The 27454-nt window shown below is 48.7% G+C and overlaps 8 protein-coding genes across 8 annotated transcripts; 4 read left to right on the top strand and 4 right to left on the bottom strand.

Moving 5' to 3' along the window:
- Window positions 1–362: 362 nt before the first annotated feature.
- INS49_001065 (uncharacterized protein) lies at window positions 363–1430 on the top strand (the record flags this gene model as incomplete). The annotated part of the gene is made up of 6 exons (XM_043161898.1): window positions 363–377; window positions 444–556; window positions 616–626; window positions 692–1066; window positions 1116–1166; window positions 1219–1430. 6 exons carry the CDS (start codon window positions 363–365, stop codon window positions 1428–1430), a joined length of 777 nt encoding a protein of 258 aa, XP_043030404.1.
- Window positions 1431–1582: 152 nt separating this feature from the next.
- Window positions 1583–2456, bottom strand: INS49_001064 (uncharacterized protein; the record flags this gene model as incomplete). Its single annotated transcript, XM_043161897.1, has 3 exons — window positions 1583–1968; window positions 2047–2360; window positions 2428–2456. 3 exons carry the CDS (start codon window positions 2454–2456, stop codon window positions 1583–1585), a joined length of 729 nt encoding a protein of 242 aa, XP_043030403.1.
- Window positions 2457–2863: 407 nt separating this feature from the next.
- INS49_001063 (uncharacterized protein) lies at window positions 2864–4073 on the bottom strand (the record flags this gene model as incomplete). The annotated part of the gene is made up of 4 exons (XM_043161896.1): window positions 2864–2974; window positions 3053–3477; window positions 3569–3749; window positions 3951–4073. 4 exons carry the CDS (start codon window positions 4071–4073, stop codon window positions 2864–2866), a joined length of 840 nt encoding a protein of 279 aa, XP_043030402.1.
- Window positions 4074–5267: 1194 nt separating this feature from the next.
- Window positions 5268–7081, top strand: INS49_001062 (uncharacterized protein; the record flags this gene model as incomplete). Its single annotated transcript, XM_043161895.1, has 2 exons — window positions 5268–5306; window positions 5855–7081. 2 exons carry the CDS (start codon window positions 5268–5270, stop codon window positions 7079–7081), a joined length of 1266 nt encoding a protein of 421 aa, XP_043030401.1.
- A 547-nt stretch (window positions 7082–7628) lies between these two features.
- INS49_001061 (uncharacterized protein) lies at window positions 7629–13362 on the bottom strand (the record flags this gene model as incomplete). Its single annotated transcript, XM_043161894.1, has 10 exons — window positions 7629–7904; window positions 7966–8348; window positions 8402–8508; window positions 8557–8960; window positions 9018–9363; window positions 9413–9696; window positions 9751–10690; window positions 10985–12512; window positions 13094–13110; window positions 13298–13362. 10 exons carry the CDS (start codon window positions 13360–13362, stop codon window positions 7629–7631), a joined length of 4350 nt encoding a protein of 1449 aa, XP_043030400.1.
- Window positions 13363–13791: 429 nt separating this feature from the next.
- Window positions 13792–15455, bottom strand: INS49_001060 (uncharacterized protein; the record flags this gene model as incomplete). The annotated part of the gene is made up of 4 exons (XM_043161893.1): window positions 13792–14025; window positions 14091–14506; window positions 14559–15244; window positions 15334–15455. The coding sequence occupies 4 exons, from the start codon at window positions 15453–15455 to the stop codon at window positions 13792–13794; spliced, it is 1458 nt and encodes a 485-aa protein (XP_043030399.1).
- Window positions 15456–22329: 6874 nt separating this feature from the next.
- On the top strand, window positions 22330–23253 carry INS49_001059 (uncharacterized protein; the record flags this gene model as incomplete). The annotated part of the gene is made up of 2 exons (XM_043161892.1): window positions 22330–22462; window positions 22517–23253. The coding sequence occupies 2 exons, from the start codon at window positions 22330–22332 to the stop codon at window positions 23251–23253; spliced, it is 870 nt and encodes a 289-aa protein (XP_043030398.1).
- Window positions 23254–24326: 1073 nt separating this feature from the next.
- INS49_001058 (uncharacterized protein) lies at window positions 24327–27224 on the top strand (the record flags this gene model as incomplete). The annotated part of the gene is made up of 1 exon (XM_043161891.1): window positions 24327–27224. The coding sequence occupies one exon, from the start codon at window positions 24327–24329 to the stop codon at window positions 27222–27224; it is 2898 nt and encodes a 965-aa protein (XP_043030397.1).
- Window positions 27225–27454: the final 230 nt, after the last annotated feature.

Here is a 27454-nt window from a genome sequence, read left to right as displayed (position 1 = left end):
GAGGGCGACGTCGTGAGTGTAGGTTACAATGTTGCTTTTTCTTTTCAGTCGCGCGGCTGCTAGGCTGGTTCATGCGCTGGGACGCGGGCGCTGCCGAGCCGACGGCCGCCGCTGATAGACGGGCCCGTGCTCCACCTAGAGCTACCTAGCACTCCTCCTGCGGCCTACCTCAACTGACGACATCCAGAAATAGGTCAGATCCCAGCTCCCAACATCGGCAACAACAGCTTGCACCGGCTCGTCGAATTCGTTTCACCGCACTGTGGCTTCTTGTCACCACCACGATCGCTCTCCCTGCCGTGTTGACCAGCTCCGATATCGACAATCACATCGTCTGAGGGTCTCCCTAGTGAACCGACAAGATGTCTGGAGCAGGAGTAAGACCCCTCGAATAACGCAGCATGTACTGCAGCGAACACGGAATTGCTCACACGCTCTGATAGGAAAGGGAGGCAGTCTTCCCGACTCGCCAATCCCTCGGGTTAATGAAAGCCAAGCTCAAGGGAGCTGAGCAGGGTCACAGCTTACTCAAGCGCAAGAGTGAAGCTCTCACCAAGTGCGTTAATGGTCACGGGCCAACTTCTTGGAATCCCACGCTGACACTCTATTCCACAGACGTTTCCGAGGTATGAATACGATCCATGTGAATTAACGAATCTCCCGAGACCCACGACCGTCTGACAATGGACAGAAATTACAAGGCGAATTGATGAGGCCAAGAGGAAGATGGGCCGAGTGATGCAGATCGCTTCTTTCTCTCTGGCCGAGGTGACATATGCCGTCGGTGGAGACATCGGCTACCAGGTGCAAGAGTCTGTCAAGGCGGCACGGTTCAGGGTGCGGGCAAAGCAAGAGAACGTCTCTGGTGTGCTGCTACCGGCCTTCGAGAGCTACACCGAGGAGGGCATCAACGACTTTGCCATGACTGGTCTCGGCAAGGGTGGTCAGCAAGTTCAGAGGTGTAGAGAGACATATGCCAGGGCCGTCGAGGCGCTGGTGGAGCTGGCGAGCCTTCAGACTGCGTTTGTGATCCTCGACGAGGTCATCAAGGTCGTCAACCGAAGAGGTCAGTGCTTGTGGACCTGCGTAAAGCGCCTAAGCTGACTTCTTTACAGTGAATGCCATCGAGCATGTCATCATTCCTCGGACAGAGAATACCATCAAATGTAGGTCGGTCACTGTACAATGTGTGGGATGATAACTGATCCAGGACGGCAGACATCAACTCCGAGCTCGACGAGCTGGACAGAGAGGAGTTCTACCGGCTGAAGAAGGTCGCAAACAAGAAGCAGCGAGACAATGCCGCTTTGGACGCCGAGATGGCTGCGAAGAGAGAGGCTCAGGCAGGGCACGAGCAACACGGTGGGGACGACAACAGTGGGCCCGCAGATGTGCTTGGGGCTGAGGAGGATGAGGATGTTATTTTCTAGGTCAAAGCGAACAGTCATGCATGAAGGGATGAGGGAAGAGCCATGTAAATTGTTGTCGAATTAGTATCATGATGTTTACACCAGTACGCTTATGTAACTGCAAGTTTTCTCCCGGCAATTCTGGTCCCCATGGAACGCCTTTCGAACATTCCCTACTGCCTCTGGTACGTGACCTTGATGTTCTTTCCGCCAAGCTGAGTGCCAGCCAAGTTCTCCCTGGCGGCAATAGCACCCGCTTCGTTCTCGTACTCGACGAACGCAATTCCCCGACGACCAGGCACCATGCGGACCTCGCGGAAGCCCTCGAAGCGGCCAAAGAGGTTTGTGAGAGTGACAGCATCGCTGTCGTCGGGGAGGTTCTGTACAAAGAGAATCTTGTTGGGGGGGAGGTACTCGTCCGGGACGACAGCGGCCGCGGCGGGACCAGTTGGCTTGAGACCAGCACCTCTTGCTGCCTTCGACGGGCGGCCAGACTGCTCGCCGCCGGGGGCGGGGCGCTTGAGGCGTTGCTGCTCGGCCTCGAGGGCTTTCTTCTTGTCTGTTGTGTGGATACAGTTAGCCCAGACGCCGAGCCGTGATGACGACTGAGTAGGGGTCCAATGTCTGCTCGACGCACCTTTCTCTGCTGCTCGCCGCCTCTTGTGCTGCTCGAACTCCTCCTCGCTTCCGAACTTCTGCACTGTCGCATCGCTCCTTGACCTGGCCAGCGCCACCTGCATGGGCTTCTCGAACAGGTCGAAGCCGTCGGCCTCCTCTGCAGCTTGCTTGGCCGACTCGGGGTTGTCAAAGACAATAAAGGCCTGGCCCTTCGCCTTCAGGTTGGTCTTTGCGACGATGTCGATGACATTGCCAAACTCGGAGAAGAGCTCGCGCAGGGCATCTTTGAGGGTGTCGATTTTGACGCGCTCCTCGAGGTTCCGCACGTAGACGCTGGTGGAAGATTGACATGTTAGCTATACCAATTACCTACGCTGTGTCGGGGTGCAATGACACGAACGTGGTTATCGGTGGTCCCGCTGAAGCCATCTTGACTTGGGGCTACCCTGGCTTCTGGAAAGAAGCAGATGTTGACTAAGGTCTGTTTTGAGACGTGACGTGCAGGTTGAGGTGCTCTCCACGGTCCGTTGGAGTCCTGCCTTGATGGCCCCAGCTCGGCGGCTGGTCTGGTGAAGGCACCGTAACTAGGTACTGTGTGCGCTCGAGGCCACACTGTACCCACGCACGGTCCCCGCACATCCCTCACTGCCGCATTGCTCATTGGCCTTTTGTCTTCCATCTACCCAGAACTCAAATCTGCCACCTTCGGGTTCGATTTGATGAGAAGAGACGTGACAGAATATAACCTCTATAACTTTATCTTCTACATGGTTTACTTCGACGTCCTGATTTAAACCTGCATTTACCCTTGACAGTCTTTCGAAGACTCAGCACCGTTAGGACGTCAGTGACTGCACAATGTCCAGCATCACCTCTTTGCTGAATGCAAAATTCAAATCATCGTCATGTGGGTTCAGTCCATAAGCTTCGGTGCCATCATCGAAGACCTAGAAATGTCAGCACCGCGAACTCATGTTGCTTGCCCCAGCCGGCCTCGAGCAGTGGATCAACTCAGCCAGACTTACACCACAACGTCTCATGTCTCTTCTAAATGCGCCCTTGAGCCCCGTAGCCCGATGCAGCGTGCATGTGTTGTCCCACACAACTAAGTCGCCCACGTTCAGCCATCTGATGCTAAGGGTGTACTTCTCCTGCGTGGCGTGCTTCCTCAAGAACGCCAACTTCTCTGCTGACCCTTCCTCAGGCAGTCCTTCAATCCTTCGAATATGAGACGGGATGTACAGGTTCATGCGACCGCTGGGCTTATGAAGCTGAAGCAGCTTGTGCCTCGAGAAAGGGTATCGGTCCGGATCGAGCTTTGCAAAGGCCTCAGGCGATGCGGTCTTGCGACTGTGCCAGAACGAATGCCTGGTCACGTAGTCCTTGCTTATCAGCTCATTCCTCCAGGAGTCATCAAGCTCGGAGAAGGCTGTCCTTGTATCGGCAAATTCTAAGGTGCTTGGTCAGAAGACAGACAGCGGATGCTCTCCCGGAGCATTGTCCAACCACCCAGACAGCTGCGAGAAGGTTCGAGATCTTACCTGTATTGCCGCCAGCCTCCAAGGGCGGAATCTCGTAAGCCCGAAGAAGAGAGAACCTCGTCCGTCTCACGTTGTAGCTACCGTCCACGTGGAAGAGCTCGTTTCCCTTGTTGGACAGTGCCTTCATGCTGTTGGGATCGAGCAGCGTCCCGTCGACCTCAAGGTTACTTTGATCGGTCAACTCAATTGACTTCAGCCTGGACTGCTCAGCCGGCGTTCCTTTCAGACGTTCAACTTCCCCAAGTCTACGCGCAAGCTCGACCTGGCTGTCATCGTCCAGGGACGTGCCGCGGAAGACACATACGCCGTACTAACAGAGCAAATTGCTTAGTTGGAAGCTATCCGTATAACCTTCGCGTCTGCTGCCTCTGTGATAACTAACCTGAGCGATGGTGTCCTTGATCTCTGTCAGCTGCTCATCACTTATCGGGTTGGAGAAGTCGATCCCCTCGATCTCGGCGCCGAAAGTCGGGTGCAGTCTATTGATCTGAAGGGTCGATGCCATCACGCTGAAAAAATGTACCGGTAGCTTGGATGCTATTCACGCATGGAAAGAGAGGCAGCTTTGCCGATAGGTATACAAGTGATATCGCGAATGACTCAAACAAGTCGAAGATTAGGCATAGCACCATCGCGGTCTTCCGGAACGGGACTCATCTCCTACCCCAGATGAAGTCCAGATCTTGTCACTAGTCATGTATCTTGCCTATGGCTTGCCGATCCACGGTGAGCGGAGGTCTACACCGGCTTGTCATTTTGGCCGTAGACCATCGATCATATGACCACCATCGGCGCTTTTTCTTATTGTGCTTGATCGTTAACCACTACCGCCGCCTTGAGACAAACTGCATGCGTGGTGCCAGCCTAATCATCATCCTCGCCATGGGTCAGAATAGCCGGCCAGACTCCCATAGCTATGGGCGAACTTCCAGATCTGGATTGCTGCTCAAGACCTTGCGGGAGATGTGCTTCCATTGTCCGGTCATCAAAGCTCGGCAGGATGTTGATTGCCATGACATTTATGTGTACGCCTGGTCCACAGCCTCATGCTTTAACTCAATCCCCGTCTGATTTCAGCTTCAAGAGAATACTCCATAGAGGCATTCTCCTTATCTTTGAGGAGTGTTCCTTCCGGGCTTTTGCGACAACCCCTCTTAGCCAAAGTATTGATGTGTTGATTTGACGTGACCACTCAACCATGCACGCCATGTTGACTTCAAGGTTGAGGAAGATCAGGAATAGGATAGATGTGCTGGCACGTCCGTCTTGAGTTGTCTCAGAATTCAGGAAACTGGAATTTCTCCATTCAAGGCAAAGAGCCAATTGATTGGTGTAAGCTCACTGGCGTGTGATAAACGGCGGTAGACTGCCCAGCCTGTCGCCTGGCGAGGTAATTATACCACGATTACAACCACCAACACACTACGGAAGGCAAGGGATTTTAGTCGTGTGTAAGCGTGGTCAATAGTGGCAAAGCACCAGTAAGACTATAGAGAATGGTTCAAACTCTTAGTGTCCCATCCTTATTAATTGAGTGTTATGGAATTCGTGGAGATTCAATTCATTCGGCTAGGGACAGTTTCCACATTGAAATGATTTAGTCGCTGTCCCTTTTTGCCGCATATTAGTGTTAACAATTCATGCACAACTGAGCACTTGTGTTCGCACAAGCACCACGCCCTCACATTTCCATAATGCAATGGACTTACGTCGCGACAGCGGAGACGCCGTAGACCAGGTAGCTCGCGTGCTTATCTTTGATTTTGAGCCTGCGAGTCAGGAACCTAAGTATCCCCGAACGAAGAAGCATGGGTAAGGCTAGAGGCACTGACAGGGCACCGTCCCTGGAGAACAAATAGCCGAAGACGATGTTCAGATCCAAATTCGCAAGTTCAGTTCATCCTGCCAACATCTGTTGGAGCATTGTGAGCTTCAGACGACCTAGACGATGGTGTCACTCTTATCATGGCTTTTCAGTCGCAAGGGCTCACAGCGTCAACGTCCGGAGAGGGTGCCCACCGACACTGTGGTCAATTTGGCAACCCTTGAGAACTCCTTGATGATGAGAAGTATGTGCATGAACTGGACGTTTCGCTTCGAAGAGGCTTTGGATGTGGGCATGCTAGAGAGGTCACTTGAAGATCTGATCAGCAAGGGTCCAAATTGGAGGAAACTGGGTGGGCGTTTCCGTATCAACGTGAGTATAATCCCAACTTGTATTCAAGGTCCAGCAGTGGGCTTGTCAAAGCATGCCTAGAGATACCAATGGCTGACAGATGAGACCAGGATGAAGAGCAGCTCGAGCTTCACATCCCAGACAAATTTGATCTGAAGCGACCAGCAGTCCAGTTCACTCATGAGACTCATGCAATAAGTATTCACGATCACGTCCTGGATGGAACGCTCCCATTTTCCAGGGACAGACCATGTGTACTAGACACGCCCGAAGAACTCGACATATTACTCGCCGGTCCCGAAGCTCCAAAGTGCCTGGACGACTGGCTATACTCGGACAGGCCTGCGCTGGCCGTCCATGTCATCACCTTTGTTGATGCCACATTCGTCACACTCAACTACTCTCACAGCCTGGTCGATGGTGTGGGTAAACGTGAGATAATCACAAATTGGTGCAAGGTGCTCGCTGGGCAGCTAGGAGATGTTAGTCCCTTGGCTGGCTGGGACGAAGACCCAATGAATATAATATGCCGCTCTCCATCAGCAGACGAGGAGCGTTATATTCACGTGGACAATCGGCTCACTGGCTGGCACAAATGGTACTGGGTTTTCCGGTTCATCGTGGATCGATTGAAGAATCGGAATAATTATAGGCAGCGCAACGTCTTCATCCCCGCCTCAACAATGGCTCGACTACGGCGAGAAGCTGAGGTTCATGCTACGGACAAGACCTACCTCAGCGATAATCAACTCCTGACAGCATGGCTGCTCAGGCTGGCCTGTTCGCCCCTCAAATGCTCAAACCGACCAATTGGCATCACATCAGCCGTCGACCTACGAGGCTTCCATCTCCACGGCCTGCGTCCCGGCACGGTCTACCTGCAGAACCTGCTCGCATACACCTGGATCAACACCACAGCAGGATCGCTATTGTGCTCGCCACTGGGCACGGCGGCCGCCCTCATGCGGACAAGTCTGAAGCGGCAGCTCACGTTACCCCAGGTGCAAGCAGCTGCCTACCTGACTCATGCCGCTGTGGCAAGGACGGGGACACCAGACTTCTTCACGGGCAAAGACAGCTTCCTGGTCTCGGTGAGCAGCTTGGCCAAAGCGAAATACTGGGAGGCCGTGGACTTTTCCCCTGCGATTCTGAAGGCTGGCAGCGGAGGCGAGCACGCCGGCAAGCCGTCCTGGCAGAGCAGCACACCGCGGTCGGGAATGAAGCCGAGTTGTCTGGTTGTGGTCCAGGGGAGTGACTTGAAGGGCAATTGGTTCGCACAGATGGTTCTATCTCAACGTACGTGGGATATGGTAGGCCACGAGTTGTCCAAGTGCTAGACACGAACACGTTGTGGCTTCACATCATCTCTTCCCCTCCTTTTGACTCAAAGCCTTCTCGGTGGCGCAATATGGGCGTTCCAGGGCGGTTGTAGAACATCGGATGCGTTGTGCCCCATGGGGAGCGATTCCGAAATGAGACACCGCTGACTTACATTCCCTGGAGAGTACAGTCTAGACTCGTCCCTAGCAGGTGGACCACAATTTAACTCTATATGGCAGAGATAAGGGACCCACGACGATGCCCCGACACGACTCGTGCCATTCTATCCTCATTCTCTTAGATGCCACCCATCACTAGGAGAAGCCTGCCGTCCGCGTGCGCGATGGGGTTGAGAGCCACGCGTATGAGAAGCTGTCGGTTGAGGTCCAAAGAGCGGAACGAGGGTTTGCTTGCCTTCGCAGAAAAGAGAGCGCTGATGTTCACAGGGGAATTCAAGTTCGCCCGTAGCCATTATCGGCGGTCTGTATTGCCATCCCCATGGGTCTATAGATATGTACGCACCTGTCATCCACGTCTAAATGCTCTCATCGCCGTCTGGTATCTTCATGCCTCCTTGCCTACCTTGTCGGATTCCACTGCTGCTTTCTCATCCTCCGCCTTTTCAGTTGCCGCAGGAGGCTCATTCGAGCCTTTACTCTGTGGTCGCTCTTGCTCCTCCAGAGCAAGTTCTTTTCTCAAGTCTGGTAAAAATCGGTCTATTCGCTTCCATGATTCAGACCAGAGCTTCTCTTTCGATGGATCTTGGCTCGGCGGCACAAGATACCCGTTGCTCGACATGAACAGGAGAACATTCTTCAGGTTCTCGGGAACAGCTTCCTCCTGCAAGAGTTGAATATGAGCACGTGCACTTTACTTCGACAGCACAGAGGGGGTTTCTTACAAGACTGTCTCCCTGACCGCTGTTCATGAGGCGGTCCATAATGTCAATGATCTTGAGCCACAGATCTAACATTCCTTCCCACTCCGAGAGGAGTACCAGGTACTGCAGGAAGACCTTGCACAGCAAAGAAGCTGCTTGAACCCGTGTCTCGCTCATGCCGTCACGGTCTGACGAGAAGACCTCGGGCTTGAGCAGCCGCAAGATCAGCGGGAACAGGACTTCACCAAAGATTGCGGTCCACTCCCGGTGGTCACTCGATGTCAGCTCCGGCGAGAACAAAGCCCTTTGAAGCGAATTGAAGGCCAGTTGGCGGATTTCTCTGCGCGGATTTGTGCATTGTGTTGTTAGTGCCTCAAAGATAGGCAGCCAATAAGCAGACCACGCTGATGATACGTCAGTGAACACGGCTTTGCAGAATGATCCAAAAATGACTCACCCTCGTTATTCTCCAGGTGGGACTGCTTCATGAGCTGCGGAATGCGAGAAGTCATGCTGTAGATGATGTTGACAGCCTTGATGCCACGCTGCACGGCGGGGTTCTCACTGGGAAGTATTAGCACGCATAGATACAGTTCGGTCAGCAAGACATACCTGGGAGTCTCTGGCTTCGCAGAGGTTGGACGAGCTGGTTTCCGTGACTGTCTCCGGGGGTCCACCTTTGGTTCTTTGGGCACAGTGGCACTCGCAGCCGAAGCAAAATCGCTGAGCAGGCCGATAGCGGCTTCGTAGTTGTCCGCCATGATGGCTGTTGATGAAGGACTGACGCCGGTCTCCAAAATCTCAAATACCGTGGGTGCGGAGTTCTTCTCGGATGCTAAATTGCGCAGGATGGCCCAAAAATCAGGCGAGGTCATGGTCTCGTTTCGCAACGGACCCTGCTCGTCAACACAGAGCTTGAGTCCTTGGAGGACCAGTTTGGAAGTCTTCTTGAGGTTGTCTGGAGAGAAGCTCGATACAGTGTGGAGTAGTACCGGGGCGCGGATGAAGTCGTACTCCTGAACGTCGGGTTGAGCCTCTTCCTCTCCACTTCGATCATACTTCGAGGAACTTACATAGCTGGCCTGAAGTAGTCTGAAGGAGTAGAAAGTGGTCCTTGAGACAGTAATAGGGTGGTAACTGCTGATGTCACGTAGTATGGCCTGCAGCGCATCGACCACACGCTTACCAAGTAACTGGACTGTGTGGTCGTCCCGAAGAGCAAGGATCGTGCTCAGTTCCAGTATATAGACGAGCGAGGGGTCGTACAACACGTTGTTCCGGGGTTTCTGGGCCAAAGCAGGAGAATGCGGGGGGACGTTGTCGGCTTTCACAGTGATGACCACTCCAGACCCGCTGTCCTCCGGGATTTGGTCCAGTAAGGCATCAACCAAGGCCTCGAGGCTGTCATCCGGAAGGTTTCTGGTCTCGTTAGCACCCAGGTGGGCCATAAATGGGATTCACAGCTTACGAGAGATGTGCAAAGATGTCCTCCATCTGGCACTGATTGATGCATTCAACGGTGCTGAGCGTGCTATCCAATTCCTCTTCCGACGGCTCAGGCGGATCATCAGCTGCGTAACTTTGCAGGAAGTTCGAGAAAGCTTGCAGCAGGCCCGTGTCGTTCTGCTTAGCGGCGCGATCTATTACTTGGGACGGACTTCGCAGCGGGATTGACGATATCGCCAGACGACTCCGATCACTGGGGAAGCCGACGAGTGAGTTTGCGAAGAGGTTCAGCCAGATGCGGATTATCTAGTTTATTGTGTTAGCAGTAAATTCCCGGCCGTCTCCGCGGAGAGCACTTACGTCTTTCCAGCCTTTCCGGATGATATGCTCCTTAGACGTGACAACGCGGAATAGGACGAGTAATGCAAGTTGAGTCCTGAAGTCGCGTCCTATTTTGACAGCGAGTTCGCTGACCATGACCTTTTTCTCATCGACTTGAACTTCTGTGTTCAAGCTGGTATTCGAGATTGAGTCGTGCGTCAGAGTCGTCATGAGACTCAAAGAGTAGATGATCTGATCCAGGGCTTCCGTGATGTTGTACTTGGAGGCGATGCGGGCACATTCATCGAACCCAGAGACAACTCTTGCAAAGACCGTGTCGTCAGTAGCAGACATGAAGACGTAAGATAGGGTCGAAACGATTGGCTTCCATGTTGCAGCAAACATGTCGGCATCGTAAATGTTGGTATCGCAAATTATAAGAGGACCTGCGGCTTCTGTCTTCAGGAGCAACTCCCTCCATGCGTAATCGAATGCATGCTTGTTGTCATGCTCATCGGGCAAGACGATCTCATTCGTTTTGATGGCGTCGAATATCGCTTGTAAGTACTCAATGGCGAAGTTCTTCCCCCCATTCACGCCACGTAGGTTGCGTGCAAAGTCCTCCACCGTCATGCGATTCGCAGATTTGAGATTAGGATTGTGTTGGTCGGTGTTGAGCATGATGATGGCGTAAGTGAGGACGTAGACAGCGTCCTTATCTGCGACATCCTCAGGTATCGAATTGGCACAGTACTTCTCTGCGAAAGAGGTTACTATCCTCTCGATCAGAGGAGCTTCGCCTGGAAGGCGGAATGACTCGAGCATGGACCTCAATGCTTCGTCGACACGCTTGTTTTCGAAGTCGAAAGAGTTTATGAAGGCATCGAGGATTGCCTCGTTACCTCTCTTAGAAAGGTAGTCTCCCAGAGAACCTTCTTCGACACGAGAGTGGTCGACCTCAAAAACTTGGCGACCTCCTCTGGATCCGTCGCAGATCCGATGATGCCCTTGTCTGCCAGAAACGCTAGACCTCCTCGAGGGTTTTCGTTGAACTTGCTTGTGCCTTTGATGATGAGTTTCTTCTTTCCGCGATTCTCTGAGATCCGCTGCGTCAACAAACCCGGCTGTCCTCACCGGCTGATCGAGCCTCTCCGCAATAAACGAGATGAATCTCAAAAGTGCATCCAGACAAAGTGGCGGTACACTTGTTGTGCTCCAGGTAGCGGAATCCGGCAGGGCGTTGCGTGATAGCATCCCAATCATGTCTTCGCACAAGTCTGCTGAGTTTGGATCGCAATCGTAATTGACGAATAGCTCTACCATGAAGGTCGGCATCCTGGCAAGCACGCAGATGTTTTCCACCATTGCTTGCCTCGCATCTGGCTTCCGCGCACTACCCTCCAATCCCAGCTTCTGCCGATCCTTGATTAGAACTGGAGTCGAACGACCACTACTCATTTGCGACGGAGGGGGTTTCACCAATTTGGGAGCTTGAGGGATGCCGGCGTACAGCGACGGGTCAATGCCGGCCTCTCGAGGAATCTCAAAAGACAGGTGGAGGCACGCCACCAGATAGGACAGGAACTTTTCCTGCTGCAGCTTCAAGACTCCCCTACATGTTGACAGTAGCGTCCCGGCGACAAGGAGAGACTCTTGTAGGATCAGCATGTTGTCGGACCGCACCAACTGAAATAGGTAGCAGCAGAGACGGTCCTCGGCGATGGAAGCGAGGGCGGGATGTTTAGCAATCGAGGGTCCGGCAACCTCGAGGGCTACGTGTATTATTCGGAGCGCCATCACTCGCATTGTGTCAGGATGCCTGCGGTCATGCGGATCCAGGAAGTTGACCAGGACTCTGAACAACTCGCGGACTGATGGTAAAGAGTATGGTCGCAGGTCGAGTGAGTCCGCTGTCCCAGCCTCGGATGCTAGAGTGGCCTGGTCTGCTTCTCCAGTACCTGTCGATGGGGCGCTTCCAGACTCGGAAGACCGGGGCTCTGCACGATTTGGCTCTGGTGAGGGAGAGGGTGCAGCTGTTGCTGGAATGTCGGTGCCGTTCGCCGACGGGTCCATGCTCACTGTGTCCATATCGCCGTTCGTCTTCTTGTCCAGTGCGTCTACCTCCTCCCCAGCCTCTTCTTCAAGGTGTTTCAGATCTTCGAATATGATCTGGCACATCCTTACCATCGATGCCTCTGCCGTCTGTCTCAAGACCTCCGAGAACCTCGGCCGCGAGCAGATGGTGAGGCCGCGACCCATCATGTCGCACACGCTTTCGTCGCTGAGTATATCTCCGCCTGGCCCCGACAGCATGTCCTCCATCAGATGCAAGATCATCAACAGCACCACCTCCTCTTGTGGCGCGTCACTTATATCGAATTGACAGTGCGTGATGGCGGCCGACAAGGACTGCATTGCCACAGCGAAGCGAGGCGACTCGGGGGAGATGAAGCCGTACGCTAGAAACTTTCGTATGGCCCTCAGGGCAAGAATCGTGACTGGAGCAGCAGTTCCTTTTGTCTGGATGATCTGCAGAAATGGGTAGAGCATCGTCAAGGCGTCAAAGTTGTGTATGTCCCTGACGCCAGTTAACTCATGCCGCAACCTCCCAAAGCCAGATATCAACGGATTGTCCTGCATGCTCTTCCCCTTCTTTCCACGCAGCCCCCAGCGCACCAGGTCGGCTGTGCCGTCACCCATGATATTCGCGGCCGGGTTCTTGCCCTTCGCCCTTCCCAAGTTCACAGCGTTCGCAGGCCCCAGTTGTACCGGACTGGGGCCGCCGCCCAGGATAGCCGCCACTGATGAGTGAGGAGATCTGGCATGTTTCTGGATCGCAGAGGTGATTGCTATGCATTCGGCTATGACGAGGGACACTGGATCTACCGCGACAGACACAGGACGACTCCGGTACTGCATGCGAGGAGAATGGTGTAGCGCCCGACGGAAGGAAGGAGTTGTTGGCCTGGAGGGCGCCGGTGAGACTGAAGGCTCCAGAATCTGGGGGATGCGCGCATCGTGGCTCATGATTACGGGTGGTTCTGGAGGCAGGTCGAATGCCCAAAGGGACAGGTTGGAGCGATGTCCTTGCCGCCGTGAGGGCTACCAGAGAAGTCGCTTCGGAGATGATGCACGCGTTCGTCGATTCCGGCCGGGGGACGCTGAGCTAAAAGGCAGGACTGAATTCGCTGAGAACTAAAAGAAACTCATAAGCATCTCTTCTTGGGCAACAAGTGGCGACAGTGGAAAACGCATGGAAGGAGGCGACAGGCAAGCCGGCGCGTGAGCTCGATAAGAGGTACGGGTAGACCTTTAGCTGGCCGGTCGCTTGTTAGGACACATGGAGCTTCCTCCCCAGGGCGGCCCACGGACGGGTACGTACTCCGGTGCTGCACGTAGCTGGAGACCACTGTAAGTGACGTTGGGGGGCTTGGCGGCCGGCAGGCAGCTGGCCTGTTCCTTCTACCGTCTATTTGGCACATGGCGTCTGGACAGAATCATTCCCTTTGTCTTACGAGCCCGGACGAGCGAATTAGGCCGCAATTGAGAAATTGTTTTGGAGGAATTGTGACGTGTCAAGAGGCACGGCCTGTTCTCTTTCTCTTTGTTGACACGAAGAGAAAAGAGCTTCTCGCCAGGTGGTACGCTCATATCGCAGTTTGGGCTGGACAGTTGGAGGCAAGGCCTGGAACATGGCCCAGACCGGGGATGGAGCATCAGTATACAGACAAGATGCAGCCATGAATTGCTTCTGGAATCCGGGCCAGAACAAGTCCATTCTGAAGTTCCGTATACCATCATAACGCCTTGGTGGTGTGTCCCAAAAGACGCTCTCCCGTCTACTTTACAGCATGTGAACGTCAATGTTCCCTTTTATCTTCCAAAGCAATGTCCGAACGCCCAAAGGTATCTCCATTCAACCCGCTTTCCGCGCTCCCCGTGGTCGCAATATGTATAGAAAGTCGTCCAGGACATAGGGAGAGAGCGTCCAGTCCTGCCTCCCATCGCGAGAAAGAAAAACAATAAAGCTTGGAATGAATGCAACAGAAGTCTATCTGCAGCTGCCTCCACGATAATCTCTTATGTGTCACTGCCATGAGGGACTTTCTCGACCTTGTTGGCGGGCTTCGAAGACTTCCGTGGCTTTTCGGCAGAATCAGCCGCCTGTCTTTCCTGATTCTTGGCGATAGTCTCCTTGTCCTTCTCCCACTGGGCCTTGGCATCACTGAAGCTGAACTCCTCCTTGATCTTGGCCTCTTTCTCTTTCTTCTTCCTCTCTTCTTCCTCCGCGGCCTTCTTCTCCGCCTCCATTTCCTGGATAACGAGTTAGCCGTCATCGTTCGGTTTGTTCGTTTGCTTGCTGAGAGGGCAAGACATACCTCCATGCGCTTAACATCATCAACACTGGGTTCGTACAGATGCCAGATAGTATAGTGCGGCAAGCCGACAACAGAGTAGTCCATGCGCCTGGACATCTTTCCAAAGCCCTCGGTCTCTGCATGTTTCTCGAAGCTGAAGGCCGGGAAGTGGACGCCGGATCGGAATACACGGGCTTTGGCCAAAATGCTGACACCTCCCACTCCATCAATCTCCATTTCCATATCTGGATCTCCGTAGGGGTCTCGCAAGTAAGCCAAGTGGGGCCGCCATGTCGCATACTCGGCGTATCCTTCAACGATGACAGCATCCTCGTCCAAGGTATCCGCCAGCGCCAAAGCAGTCTCCGACTCCTGCCATGAGTTTAGATCGTATGGCTGCTCTCCGCCGAGCCATTCTGGAAGCGGCCGCCAAACATCTGTGCTATGGTCAGCGTCGCAAATCACCACGTGTGGATTGACAAGACTCACTTGGAACGATGACGTCCTTGTTGTGGCGCATTAGATCTTCGAGGATGGTAAAAGGGGCAGTCTCTACGTCGACGTCCCTCCAGTAGACCCATGAGTGGTAGGGCCGCAGAGCAGCACTGAGAAGCCAATTCCTTGCCTGGGCCATCAGCTTTCTCCTGCTCGCCTGCGCTGCAAAACCGTGTCGACTTTCGGCATCCTGGTTGACGCTTTGCCCAAAGTCCTTTTCAATGACAGATATTTCGCCATATGGCATTTTGGGGTCCTCCTCAGCCTGTAATGATTCCAGGCTTTCTGTCAACACCTCCAGTGTGCGATCTTGCGAGTCCGAGACCAAGAAAGCAAGGTCTATCAAGTGGTGCGGGTATGTGAGGTTGTGTAGGTGGGAGAAGAACATCGGCAGGTGGTTCTCGGCTTCGCGGAGTGGCACGCATAGGAGGATGCGTTCTTCGCGCTCCCAGCCGCGGGCGGTCCCCTGAACGTTGGACAAGTCGTAGTACCGCACAGTTTCGAGTTGGAAATCCTCCCCTCCTGAGATCAGGCCGAACGAGAATAGCGATGCAAGCGATACCCCTCCGCCAGGCCATACGAATATGCCGATTAGGAACGCAACAGCCAGTATTATGCCGAGTCTTATCAATAGTCGTCGCCGCCGTCGGGCTGCTGGTGTCGTCCCTCGTGGTTGAAATCTGGCAAAAGAAAGCGCACGGGTTAGCCACATTCAGTCTGACGTATCTGACAGAGAAGGTAGAAGTGCAAGATGAGACCAGGTATGTACCGGTGTGGTGACATGTCGAAGGAGAAGTCCTTATTCCTCGGATACCCGTTGCTGGCAGCATATCCACCCGCATGGTGCCTCGGCACCACCTTGGAGCCGGAGGACGAATATGATGGCAGCATTGGGTCGGGGGATCGAGGGCGATGGCGTGGAAGAAGGCGGTCGGATTCGAACGCAGTCTCGAGGATGCGTAGCAGGAGTCCAGGGACAGGCTGGCCCGTCCAAGCTCGCTGGTTGTCGTGGCGATCTCCCGGAGGTCGCAGGCAATGTTGTCAGATGGAAAGGTTCATAGTCTATCGCATGGCGAAGGGACACGGGTCCTGGAGGATTACTTCGTGTTCTAGTACCACGAGCCACGAACAAGAGGGAATGTGTCCTGCGTCAACCTCGTGAATTGCGAGATGAATCAGCGGGTTGCGACCATAGGGTGCAGGGTTGCTTGCGGCTAGTTCTTATGGCGCTAAGGCCACCTACACGGTACAGGGTTTTCCCCTAAAGAAGGTTAATTCGTGACTTCCGGTGCGTTGGCGAGGGGCCCCCTAAGTTAATAATAACGAATTACGTAGATTTCTTAATCTTGGCGATTAGTATATATTAATAATATTAATATTAAATTATATGGTGAAAATAGCTTATATTAATAAGTTACTTAATTATAAAGTTATATGCTAATTCAGCCTTTATTTACTATAATAACCGTTATTATTTACCTTAATATACTTAAATAAAGATATATTAATATATTTAAATTAATAGCTTCTTAAGCTAAGGAAATTGCTGCCATTAAATTTTTGTTTATAGGTTATTTTTTAGGTTATTTATTAATTTATCTTTTTATAAATGCTTAAATATACTTAATTAAGTTAAGATTTAGTAAATAAGCTGGCAAATTAATAATATAAGCATTAAGAAAGTGCTTATTAAAATAAATCTTAATTAATTTTAATTTATATATTAAAATATTATCTTATTAAATAATAAAGGAATTATTAAACCTTTAAAAGGCTTTTAATTTTAAAAAGATCCTTAATTAATATAATTTATTATTAATCTTTCCTTATTTCTTTTCTTAAATAATTAAGGAACCCTTCTTATTATTAGTAAAATAACCTTAAAACATTTAATTATTAAGCTTAAACTTAGCTTTAAAAAACTTTTTAATATCCTTGCTAAGGCTAATTATAATGAATTTATAATAAGCATTAAAGCTATTAAACTATATTTCATTAATTTATACTTAATGGAATTAATTAATATTTAGCAAGTAGGATTATTAAAGGGTAAAGGCAAGTTAAGTTTATTTAATATATAATGGAAAAGGGAAGCAAGCTAGCTAAATTATATAGCGGTACCTTATAATAAGCATAACATTTTATAAAGCTTTTTTATTAAAAGGGAGTAATAAAGGATATAAATTTTAAGTAGTTTTATATATTATAATGTATTTTATTTTTTTAAGTATATTTATTAAGGAAAAAAAAAGATTAATAATATTGCATAAAATTATATAAAAATAACTATAAGGTTATGTTAAGTTTTGCATAATAAGGGTGTATTATATTTATATAATTATTAAATTAAATATATAAGTAATAATAAGCATAATTAATTAATTATAATAATAAAGGGTATAGCATTAATTACGTTTATATTTTATAATATTAATAATATATTAATAATATTTTATGAATTATGTAATTTTAAAAGAAAATATAAGTTAAATTGCTTTATGTTTAAAGTTTTTATTATTAATGTTATGATTTAAGCTTTGCTTATTATAATTAGTTAATGGGCTTTAGCTTTATAAGAATAAGCTTTAATGTAAATATAAATAAAAAGCAAACCTTTTCCTTTATACTTTAAATATAAACCTTATTTAAACACTTTACGGTAAACAACTTAAGGCTAGCTTATAATATATATTTAAAGTTTTTTTATATTATAAACTTATAATATAATTATATAAAATTTAATATAGCAAGACTTAAAAAGAATAACGGCAGCTTATTAAGCCCTTCCTTATCTTAAGGAACTCTTATTTTAAGAATACTTAATAACTTAGCTAGTAAAGATAAGGGTTAAGTTTATAATAAATAAAGAGGTAATTAATATTAAAAGGGCTTAATTTTTTTATATATTTAATTAATTAGGAACTTTTTATAATTAATTTTTACCTTATATTAATTTTATAAAAATGTTTAAAGGGCAGCTAAAGAGCTTTTTAAAGAAGGTTTGCTTTATGCTTAGGGACCCTTTTAAATAAAAGTATGTTAAGCTTAGCTTAATTATGCTGCAATAGCGTTATAAGGAGGGGATAGCAAAATTTTTTACTTAATTTAATTAATTAATTTATATAGCGAAAGCTTAAAGTTAGCTAAATAAATATAAAATACTATTAATAGCTAATAACTTAATCTTTATAATAAAAGCTTAGCTTAATTGCAAGGAATAGCTGGATATATTTAAAGCCTTTTGCTTTGCCTTATAGCAATATAAAAGCGTTTTTAGCATTATAATAAGGAAGAATAATATTTAATCTTAAAATAATAAAGCAATAAATATTAATATTGCAATAATTTTAATAAGCAAAGTTAAGTATTTTATATATAGCTAACTCAGCTATTATAAACGTAATTACCCTAACCGTTATAAGAAAATAAAGATGCAGCTTTTATTAACTAAGGCTGGCAAGGAGGAGGAGTTTATTTAAGGGGGCATAAATTTTTTTTTATAAGGTAGGGCTTAAAAGCAATGTTAACTTAGCGCTAGCTTAGGCTTAAAGTAAACTAGCTATATATTAGCTAATTTAACGCTATAAAAATGCTTAAAATTTAGGAAATTCTTATTAATAAAGCAAATTGCTTATAATTAAGCGTTAATTAATTATAAATTATATAATAAATTTGCGATTTTAAGATTTTAAGTAAGGAAGCTTATGCAAAAGGCTTATATTAAAGGATTATAAAAATGCCATTAATTTAGCCATTAGCTTACATTTAAATAATCATTTCTTATTAACTTACTTTAGCTAATATATTAAATTATAAGGGCTAAAGCGTATTAATTATGGATAATAAGCTAGGCTTTTAACGTAATTAAGAGGCGCTAAGGTGTAATTAAATAGCTGGGCAAAAAGCAATGTTTAATTTGCAATTAAATTATGGCGTTCTTTATTTTTATTATATAGTTGCCCTTTAAGGCTTGCTATAAGGATTTGGAGAAAGAGGATATGTTATGGTTTAGGCTTTGCTTATTATAATTAATTAATAGGCTTTGGCTTTATAAGAATAGGCTTTAGCGCGGGTATAAATAAAGAGCGAACCTTTTCCTTTGCATTTTAAATATAAACCCTATTTAAACACTTTACAGCAGATAACCCAAGGCTAGCTTATAATAATTAATAATAATAAGGTTATTTAAAAAAGATCTTATTTATAAAGGAAGGGGAAGTTAAAATATATAAAAGGAAAGGATTTTATATGGGGATTAATTAAGGGCTTTATAATGTTTAAGGGTATATTAAGCTTATTAACTTTAAGTATTAAAAAAGGAAGGCTTATTAAAAGTAAGAGGGCTTTAAGGGATTTAGGAATTAAAGCATAATTAATATAAGGACCCTTAATAAAAAAGCTTATTTATAATATATAAATTAAGAGTTGCTAAGGCATAAAAGTAGGCAAAAATATTAATATAATTAACTTAGCAATGTTTTTATTTAATTGCTTATTAATATCCTTTTTATTATTATTAAAATTATTATTAATATTAAGGAAAGCATTAGCATTATAATAAATAATATTTATAAAGAAAGGAAGTACTTATAAGGTAATTAAGCTAGTTATTAGTTAAGTATTTATTTAAGGTAAAGTATATATTATTATAATAATATAATTATATAAAAAGGGGTAGGTAATTATTAAATAAGTTTAAAATGTAAAAAGTGCTTAATTTAAGTATATTTTTAATCTTACCTTTATTATAAAATTATAGCTTTTTTATAAATAATAATAATAATAATAAGGGCATTATTAATTAACCTTTAAAAACCTTTAATTGCTTAATTAAAAGCATTATTATAATAAAAGCTTAAAATACTTAAGAGATTAAGGAGGTTATGTTTAATTAAACTTAATTTAAGGGCCTTTTAATAATGGTTTAATTAAAAAAATCGATATATTTATACCCTTAATTAATATAATGGCATAAGGGATGGTAATTTAATATATAAATATTAATTTACAATAATAAAAAGAGCTTATTTATTTATTTACTGTTTTTTCTTAAGTTTTTTAATTATAAGGATATTATGCCTTTATTATTATAGCTTATAACTTATTTATTATTATTTAATTATAGCTAGTAATGATTTTAAGAGTATTGTTTTATATAAACTTATTAAGAAAGTTATTTTTATAATTAAAAGGCAATTAAGAAAAGTTTTTTAACTCTTAAAAGGTTAAAATAATATATAATATTATATCTTAATTATTAATTTAAGTTAAGTTAAAGGCCTTAAACTTTTAATAAGGATTTATATAAAGAAATAGTTAGTTTTAAGATTTATTAAATTTAAAGCTAACTTATTATATAATTAATTATTATATTAACTAATTAAAAAAGTTAAAGGATTAATTAAAGAGGTAATTAATAGGAAATTACTTAAAATAATATTATATATAGCAATTCTTATTAAAAAAAGATATTAATAAAGTAAATTAATAATAATAATTATAAATAATACTTTAAAAGAGGGAAATAATAATATATTATAGTATTATGTGATATAAAAGGGTTGATTATGTAATAAAAAGTATATAAAGTGGGTAAAGGGTTTATAGCTTTATAGCTATAAGGCTTAAGTATTGTAAATTAACCCTAACCTTAAAAAATAAAGGGGGAAATAAGGGGTTTAATGATAATAAGGTTCCTAGGGCATAAAAGCATAAAAAACGCTTTAATAAAGCGATTAATACCATAATTGCGTTTAGAAGAGAAGAAATAAGGGTCTTTAATTAGTAGGAATAGCGTTGCATTATCAGAGGGGGTTGTAGCAACATGGATAAAGATTAAGGGAAGACCCTGTACATCGAGCCCGCCGTGGGCCAAGTATTTTTGGTCGACGTCCCGTGGCACACCAGCTGGGGTAGTACAGTACATCCAAGTTCCATGGCCAGGGGCACATCTTACAAGCCCAAATTGACGTCTGGGGTTCATCTGCACAGACCCACCCATCCAGCTACCCCTTGCAGCACCTGGGCAGTTTTGATCTTGAGACACGGTATATTTGATTCCGCTATAGATTTGACGAACCCACCAAGCCAGGAGGACAGGACAAGTCACATGGCTGGCTGCCACAGCACATCGCCAACTGGCCCGTGAGTAGCATAACGTTGCAAAGCCTACTGATACAACATCAAAGCTCATGTGGAGTAATTGTGGCCCTGAGGAGCTATAATGGGCATGGCATTGGCAGCAAAGCCTGGCCAGCGAGGATATTTGTGGTGTGGCATAGGATGACCTCTACCGGGGCTCTTGAGCCTACTCACTCACCTTCTTAGCAATATCTCACATCACGCCCGGGCTGAATATGCGCACGGCGGGCACCACCATTGCCTAGTGACGTGTCAGTGAGTGGAAAACGACCAGACATGAGAGCTCAGAGAGCGCCTGCAAACACACACATCTCAGAAAGCCGTTAAACTCAGCCGTACAAGCCGGCCCTGATCTGCCACACCCCAAGACGGAGCACGAAGATCGCAGGCACTGAAGCCAAATGACATCCCCCGAGGGGAAAGACTCCACTACTGGTCATCACCACACAAGGAGGCTCTAGTGCGGGAGGATGGCTCGGCTCGTACATATCGTTGAATGGATAAGCTATTATCATCATAAAAGATGACGTGTGCAGACGAAATGAAATCTTGACTAACCATTTCGTAGCATCGCAGCAGATGCTGTGATCAAGCAGGCGAGGTCGGGCCAGTCAGCCCTGCAGTCTCTGACACCTCTGTAATTGCATGTTAGCTCATGATCACTCAGACCAGCTGGTGAATGACACAGATAATGCGAGTGCGATGCTCAGAAAATGTTTTTGGTATAGGTTGTGTCATCAAGTATGTTCAGAAGCAGAACTGAATAAAGATGTTTTCATCATGAAAATCGCAGCAGTTGCAAGGGGGTAGGAAAAGTCCGGCTGCTTACAGATCAATGCAGTGAAGCGCAGACAGTCAATGATATTTGTTATTACCCTGTGATACTGTTAGCAAAACTTGTCTGCCGCGGGTATCAATCACAGCAAGAGGCTGGAGGCTGTGCTTCAGATGGTGATGCATGTTTGTTCTCGCTCATAGAGTTCGCGTGGAACAAGTGGTTAAGAAATCATCAAGAGCGCCAAACCCAGTCCAAGCTCGCAGATGGTTGAAGGGAAGAGTTTGGGGGGTTTAAGACTGACCAAAATGCTGGAGCTTCACAAGAGTGAAGAAAGCGCAGTCGCGTCACGCAAAGCAAGCGACAGCACTCGCTGGTTGCTGCGGCGCCATGGCTGGCTTGACAACCTGTAGAGCCTCTGCATCATCTGTTGCGGTGATCGAGGGCCTACTCACATACTCAACCGGCGCGCCAAGGTCTGAGAGATATGTGGTTGTGCCGTTTGCCAGGAGTTGCTGTGGAAGGTTGTGTGATTGAAAGGACGCAGAAAAAAGTGAGATCCGACCTGGCAGAATTTTGTAGCTTGGGCTCGGGGTTGTGGAGACGCAGAGCTCGGGCCACTCTTAGTCGCAGTTGATGGGGCATGCAAAACTGTCATAGGCAAGCAAGCAGCTTGTGGCAGGCAGGGAGGCAGGCATTGGATTTCGATTTCGAGCTCATGAACCAAACCGAGGCCGCTCAAACCTTTTTGTTCACTAGCCCGGATTTTCATGCAAGAGACCACTCCTCGTCCTGGGAATAGACTTATCCGCTTTATTCCACGTCGCGCCCATTTCAAGGCACCTTAAAATGACAGACAGAAGGCGGATCAACGGTCCCGTTGGCGGCACCTTGCCCCCAGTTTTTGCTGGCGACGAGACCACAGTCCTGTCGGAAAAGGCGACAAGCAGAACCAGGCCCGTCAACACAGCCCGGCCAATATGTGAGTGCTTCTGCCTCCACTCTCCAGGAACGAGTCTGACAATATCTCTCAAAGTCCTCAAAACTGGCGTCACTCCTTCAGCATCTGCCTACCTTGAGGTCCAAACATCGGCTAAGCCTGGGGTTTCTGGCCTCAAACTGAGCTGTACGGTCCATGGACCAAGAGCACTACCAAGATCAATGCCCTTCTCACCGCACATCATTCTCACTACTCATGTCAAGTACGCTCCATTCGCAACGAAGCAAAGACGGGGTTATCTGAGAGACTCAACGGAGCGGGACCTCAGTATTCATCTCGAAACGGCACTACGAGGAGCCATCATCGCAGACCGCTGGCCCAAGAGCGGCGTCGACATCATCATCTCGGTGATCGAGGGCGACCAGGACCGGAGCCTCAGCATTGGCGACCACGATGAGGCTTGGGACACGATGAACGTCTTGGCCGGATGCATCACGGTCGCATCAGCAGCCCTGGCTGACGCCGGAATCGATTGCGTTGATACCGTTGCGGGGGGTGTGGCGGCTCTGGTGGGCGGCGGTGAGAGCAAGGATTCAAAACCGGAGGTTGTGGTCGACCCGCTGGCCTCCCAACACGACAAAGTTTTCGCAGCATGCTGTGTTGCGTATTTGCCAGAACGAGATGAGATTACAAATCTATGGTTCAAGGGGGATTTGCCTGCAGCAGATACCACACTCTACACAGGAATGGTCGAAAAAGGCATTCTCGCCTCTCAAAGCGCTAACCGTGTCCTGGTCAGCTGTCTGAAAGACGCCGCAGCTCAGAATAGCTGAATTATCAGACACAGAACAACGCCCGAGGGATAGGCAGGTCCGCCAGCAGGTTGAAGATGGGAGTCGGTTTTCGGGGAAAAGGGCCGGGGGCAACTCATAGAGGAGTCCATCGAAAGGCTAGCAATGAACCTCGAGGCTACCCCGAGGCACAGAAACGCCCCAAAGAGGCGCACTATCAGGCTGTGTTCAGGCATCAGAGACACAGCTTTGGCTGCTGGTATCACCGTCCAAAGCGTCATAGTGATCACCCAGCAGTGAAAGACTACATACTGCTCAGGTTTTGCTGGGGGTCTGAATTTTAGTAGAACCGAAATGGTAAAATAGGGAAGTGAGGAGAGGGGAACGAACAAATGAACCATGTGGCAGAGTTGCGAGGAGCAGAGGTGTGACGAGGATATCAAGTATCCAAACACGTAAATACCTGCTCGAGCTGCCCAGGGTGAGCTGTGTCACTCTGAGTCTGGCCACAAACTTCAGGGAACAGCAGATTCAAGCTGAGACTGGTCCTGTTTATGAAGGCCGCAAATGAATAGGTGGGCTCGGTGTGGTCTCGGTGTGGTCTGCTGGTAAATAAAAACAGTCAAGCCGTGCAGTGTGAATTCAACAACGAAAAGGGGCCGACGCCCAAGGGATCAACGGACCAATCGAGCAGTAACAGCAGCTACCCCTGTAAGCTACCCCTGTAAACGTTGGACTTGTCGGCCTTGGATGGTGCCCGCCTGCCCCACACGGATCGCGCACTGCACCATCATCCCGCCAGCCAGCCATCTGCTGTACATACAGCACCCTCTCTCCCGTCCTGCGCCTTGCATGCGATCAGCATCACGCTTGCCAGACAGGGTGCCGTGAGCCGTTTCGCATCATGTATCCGTTGTCTGGCTACCATAACGTAACTTGATTGTCCCTTTTCTCCCCTAACACACTACTCTAGTCCCCAGAGATTCGACCCGAACTCGAGCATCCGGCCTGACCTCACGTCACACGTGCCCTCCGAAGCGGCCGCGGCCCCGAGCGGGCTGTCATCAAGAGCCAGGGCACCTCGGGGGTTGAGGATCTCGACAGATCAGCCCAAGATGGAGCACACGGTGGAAGCACTCACCCACCACCAGCCGGCTGCCACGTTCGATAACGCGAGTATGTGGCACAACTTGACCGCCTGGACATCGTTCAACGTTTCCAGATACGCCCCGTCCCTGGAGGATCTCGTCCTAGCCGGCCCTCGGATGGTCATGAAGCTCGGAAAGCTCGGCTCTTACATTTCCTTCCCCGATGCCATAGACGGCTTCGGTCAACGGCTCGTTCCTGACGCCACGGGCTCCGACATATTCTCCTCCACGACTCCCCCCGGCTCCGCCAGTGTCGTTTCCACCGGGCCCAGCATCGCATCCGCTGCACCATCGAACCTCGCCGACCTAGACCCCACCACTTCGGTATACCGGTTCTCGATGGAGGGCGCAAAGGGCCTAGGTAGCGTGTTCAGCTACGCCACCAGCAAGTGGGCGCTGTGCTGTATCGCGATGGCAGTTGTTCTTAACAGAACACACATCTTTGCCGCAACTCGACGGCGTTTACGACTAAAGTGGCACACCCGCCTAGTGCTACGGATCGCGCCTATCGTCCTGTTCTTCATACAAGCCCGGAGCATACTGCAGTCCATACAATGTCAGACCTCGGCTGACTTCTCTGAGCTGCGGTGGGGAAACGCAAGCAAGAGTTCGGACCTCATGTTCTCGCAACAGAACACATTGCTGCATGGGGTGAGCTCCACGCTACTGTTAGGTGCCACGGATGAGGAGTCCTGCTTGGCTGTGCAGATGATACCATCGGGTTACGAGGAGTCACCGGAGCTCAAGGGCTCGTTGTCTCTGCTGTGGCCGCTCTTCGGCACCTTCTGTCTCAGCCAGGTCCTCGAGACGATATCGTGTGCCGTTCAGGGACGGCCGGTGTCCGCTGAGACGGGTATGACGCTCTTCGAGCATTCCCTGGCATTTGCCGAGGCCGACGCTGCGATTAGCAATCAGCTCGGCTGGGGTCTGTTCAGTTCTGGGGCCGCAAATGCCACTGTCAAACCGAGTGCTGGTGCAAACATCGCCATAAGCCGATCGATGATCATGAAAAGGGTCAACACTCCTCCCGAGGTCCTGCTTATTGCTTTCTTCTCGGCGATGAGCCATATCACTAGCCATATCCTCGGAGTCTTTGGCAAGCAGGCGAGATTCCGTCTGATCAGCACAGGGCTCTGGGCGTCGTGCTTCATGGGCAGCATTGTCTGGAGCGCCATTACGTTCTCCTTGGAAGATCCCGCCCGGCAAGGACTCCTCAGATATCCCACTGTGTGCATTATCGGCTTCATACCACATGTGCTGGTCTTGATTGGCATCATCATCTGTTTTACAATCTATTCCGTGGCTCTTGTGTTGTCTGCCCTGGCAACACCTGCAGATGCAGACTCGGAGCAGCCTCTGACGTTCAAGCAACGACTTGCACTCGCGCACGCCAACATGCAGGCGAATCTTTCGTTCTCGGACTTGCGGATCACAATGGAAATGGACTTCTACACCGCACTGCTCCGAACTGGGTTCGGTGCCATCACTATGGCTTCTGAAGCTGTCTACCTCAATGAAGACAGGCAAGTGGGCCTCAAGCGTACGACATGGCTCGAGGATGAGCGATACCGAGAGATCGAAGAACTGAAAATGAACTGGATCAGCTCTGGTATTCCAGGATCGCGATATGACTCAACGGGTGTCATCGGCCTGGTTCCCGTCAAAGACGGGCAGCTCAGGGCTACAAGTGGTTATGCTCGTGAGAGAGCCGCGCAGAAACTATCGAAATCCCGGGCTGGCGAGCGCCGCAGCATGCGAGACGGAGTTGGGGCGGCAGAGCGCAGCGGCCGCTGGCTACTAGCTTTGGACTACCTGATGCACATCAACAAACTGGTTCTCACGGCTTGGGCGATGGCAGTATGCAAAGTGCTTGCTAGTGTCGGCGTTCAGAACCCGCCAAATTGGCTGAAGAATTGGTCGAGGCTTCCGAAATCTGGCCGGCCGGAGGAAAAGCATTCAAGGAGCAGCAGGCCGTACGAGGCGATCATAGCAGGAGAGGGTTCCATCGGCCTCACAGAGATTCATCGTGCTGACACAGTCGATGTGGAGCAAGAGCTTCGTCAAACATATAATGACAAAGGGGCCTGGCCTGATGAAAGCGCACGTGAACGCTGGATGGACAACAGACTCTACCTATGGTGGCTGTACGGAGGCTGGTGGGGAACGAAAGACAGGAGCGGCGAGTATAGGCCAACAGCAGAAGAGGAAGACTCGGACTGGGATGCCACCAGTGTAATCACGACAGCCGAATCTGAAGCCTCAACCAGCGATGACAACGACGACGCCTGGGAGGATGACGATGGCCAACGTACGCCTACACAGCGATCACCATTCACGTCCAGGGAGAGTACACCAGTCTTTGACAATCCCATACAACCGTCTGACCTCGCATCCCTTCTCCATCCCCGCAATTCAGAAGAGCGAAACCAAGCACGCGCGCTCGCCGCACACCTCGGCTCGGACCGAATCTTGACACGCTCGGCCTTCCAACGGCTCGAACAAGCTCAGCGTTCGCGCGTGATCTTCCCGGGCCAGCACGCGCACACGATCAAGAAGATGACAGCCGAAGAGGAAGCGGAGGTGCTGGAGCAGATCTTACTTGAACGCCGAGCCGCGACGGCTCCCGACGATGGGGCCGCCGGCGCCAGCGCGGCGGGCTCATGGGCTACGGGCGCGTCGGGTATGGGGCCTGATGGCCCTCAGTGCGTGGTGTGCCACAGCTCGCCACGGACCATCATCGTATGGCCGTGCCGGTGTCTGAGTCTGTGTGACGACTGCAGGGTGGCGCTCGCGATGAACAACTTCGATAAGTGCGTCTGTTGCCGCCGCGAGGTCATCAGCTTCAGCCGCATCTATGTGCCTTGATCGGAAGGCGTTGGAGGACAGGTACGGTCTATTCCCCTACTGGGCACATAAGCGAGGACGGGCAAGGGGCACGTTTGGCGTAACTGGCGTTCTGACTTCTGCTTTCTCATTTGTGTATTGTGGACAGACAGTCTCTCTTGAACACTTTCATGTACAGGGTTCACTCATCAAGCGTCCGACGGACGCAGGGCATATACAACTAGAACAGGAGGTATCCATGCTCATTTCTT

This window comes from Diaporthe citri, assembly GCF_014595645.1.
Source record: "Diaporthe citri strain NFHF-8-4 chromosome Unknown scaffold_1, whole genome shotgun sequence".
Lineage (NCBI taxonomy): Eukaryota > Fungi > Ascomycota > Sordariomycetes > Diaporthales > Diaporthaceae > Diaporthe > Diaporthe citri.
Note: the sequence above shows the minus strand (reverse complement) of the source record. Positions and strands in the feature narration are given on the sequence as shown.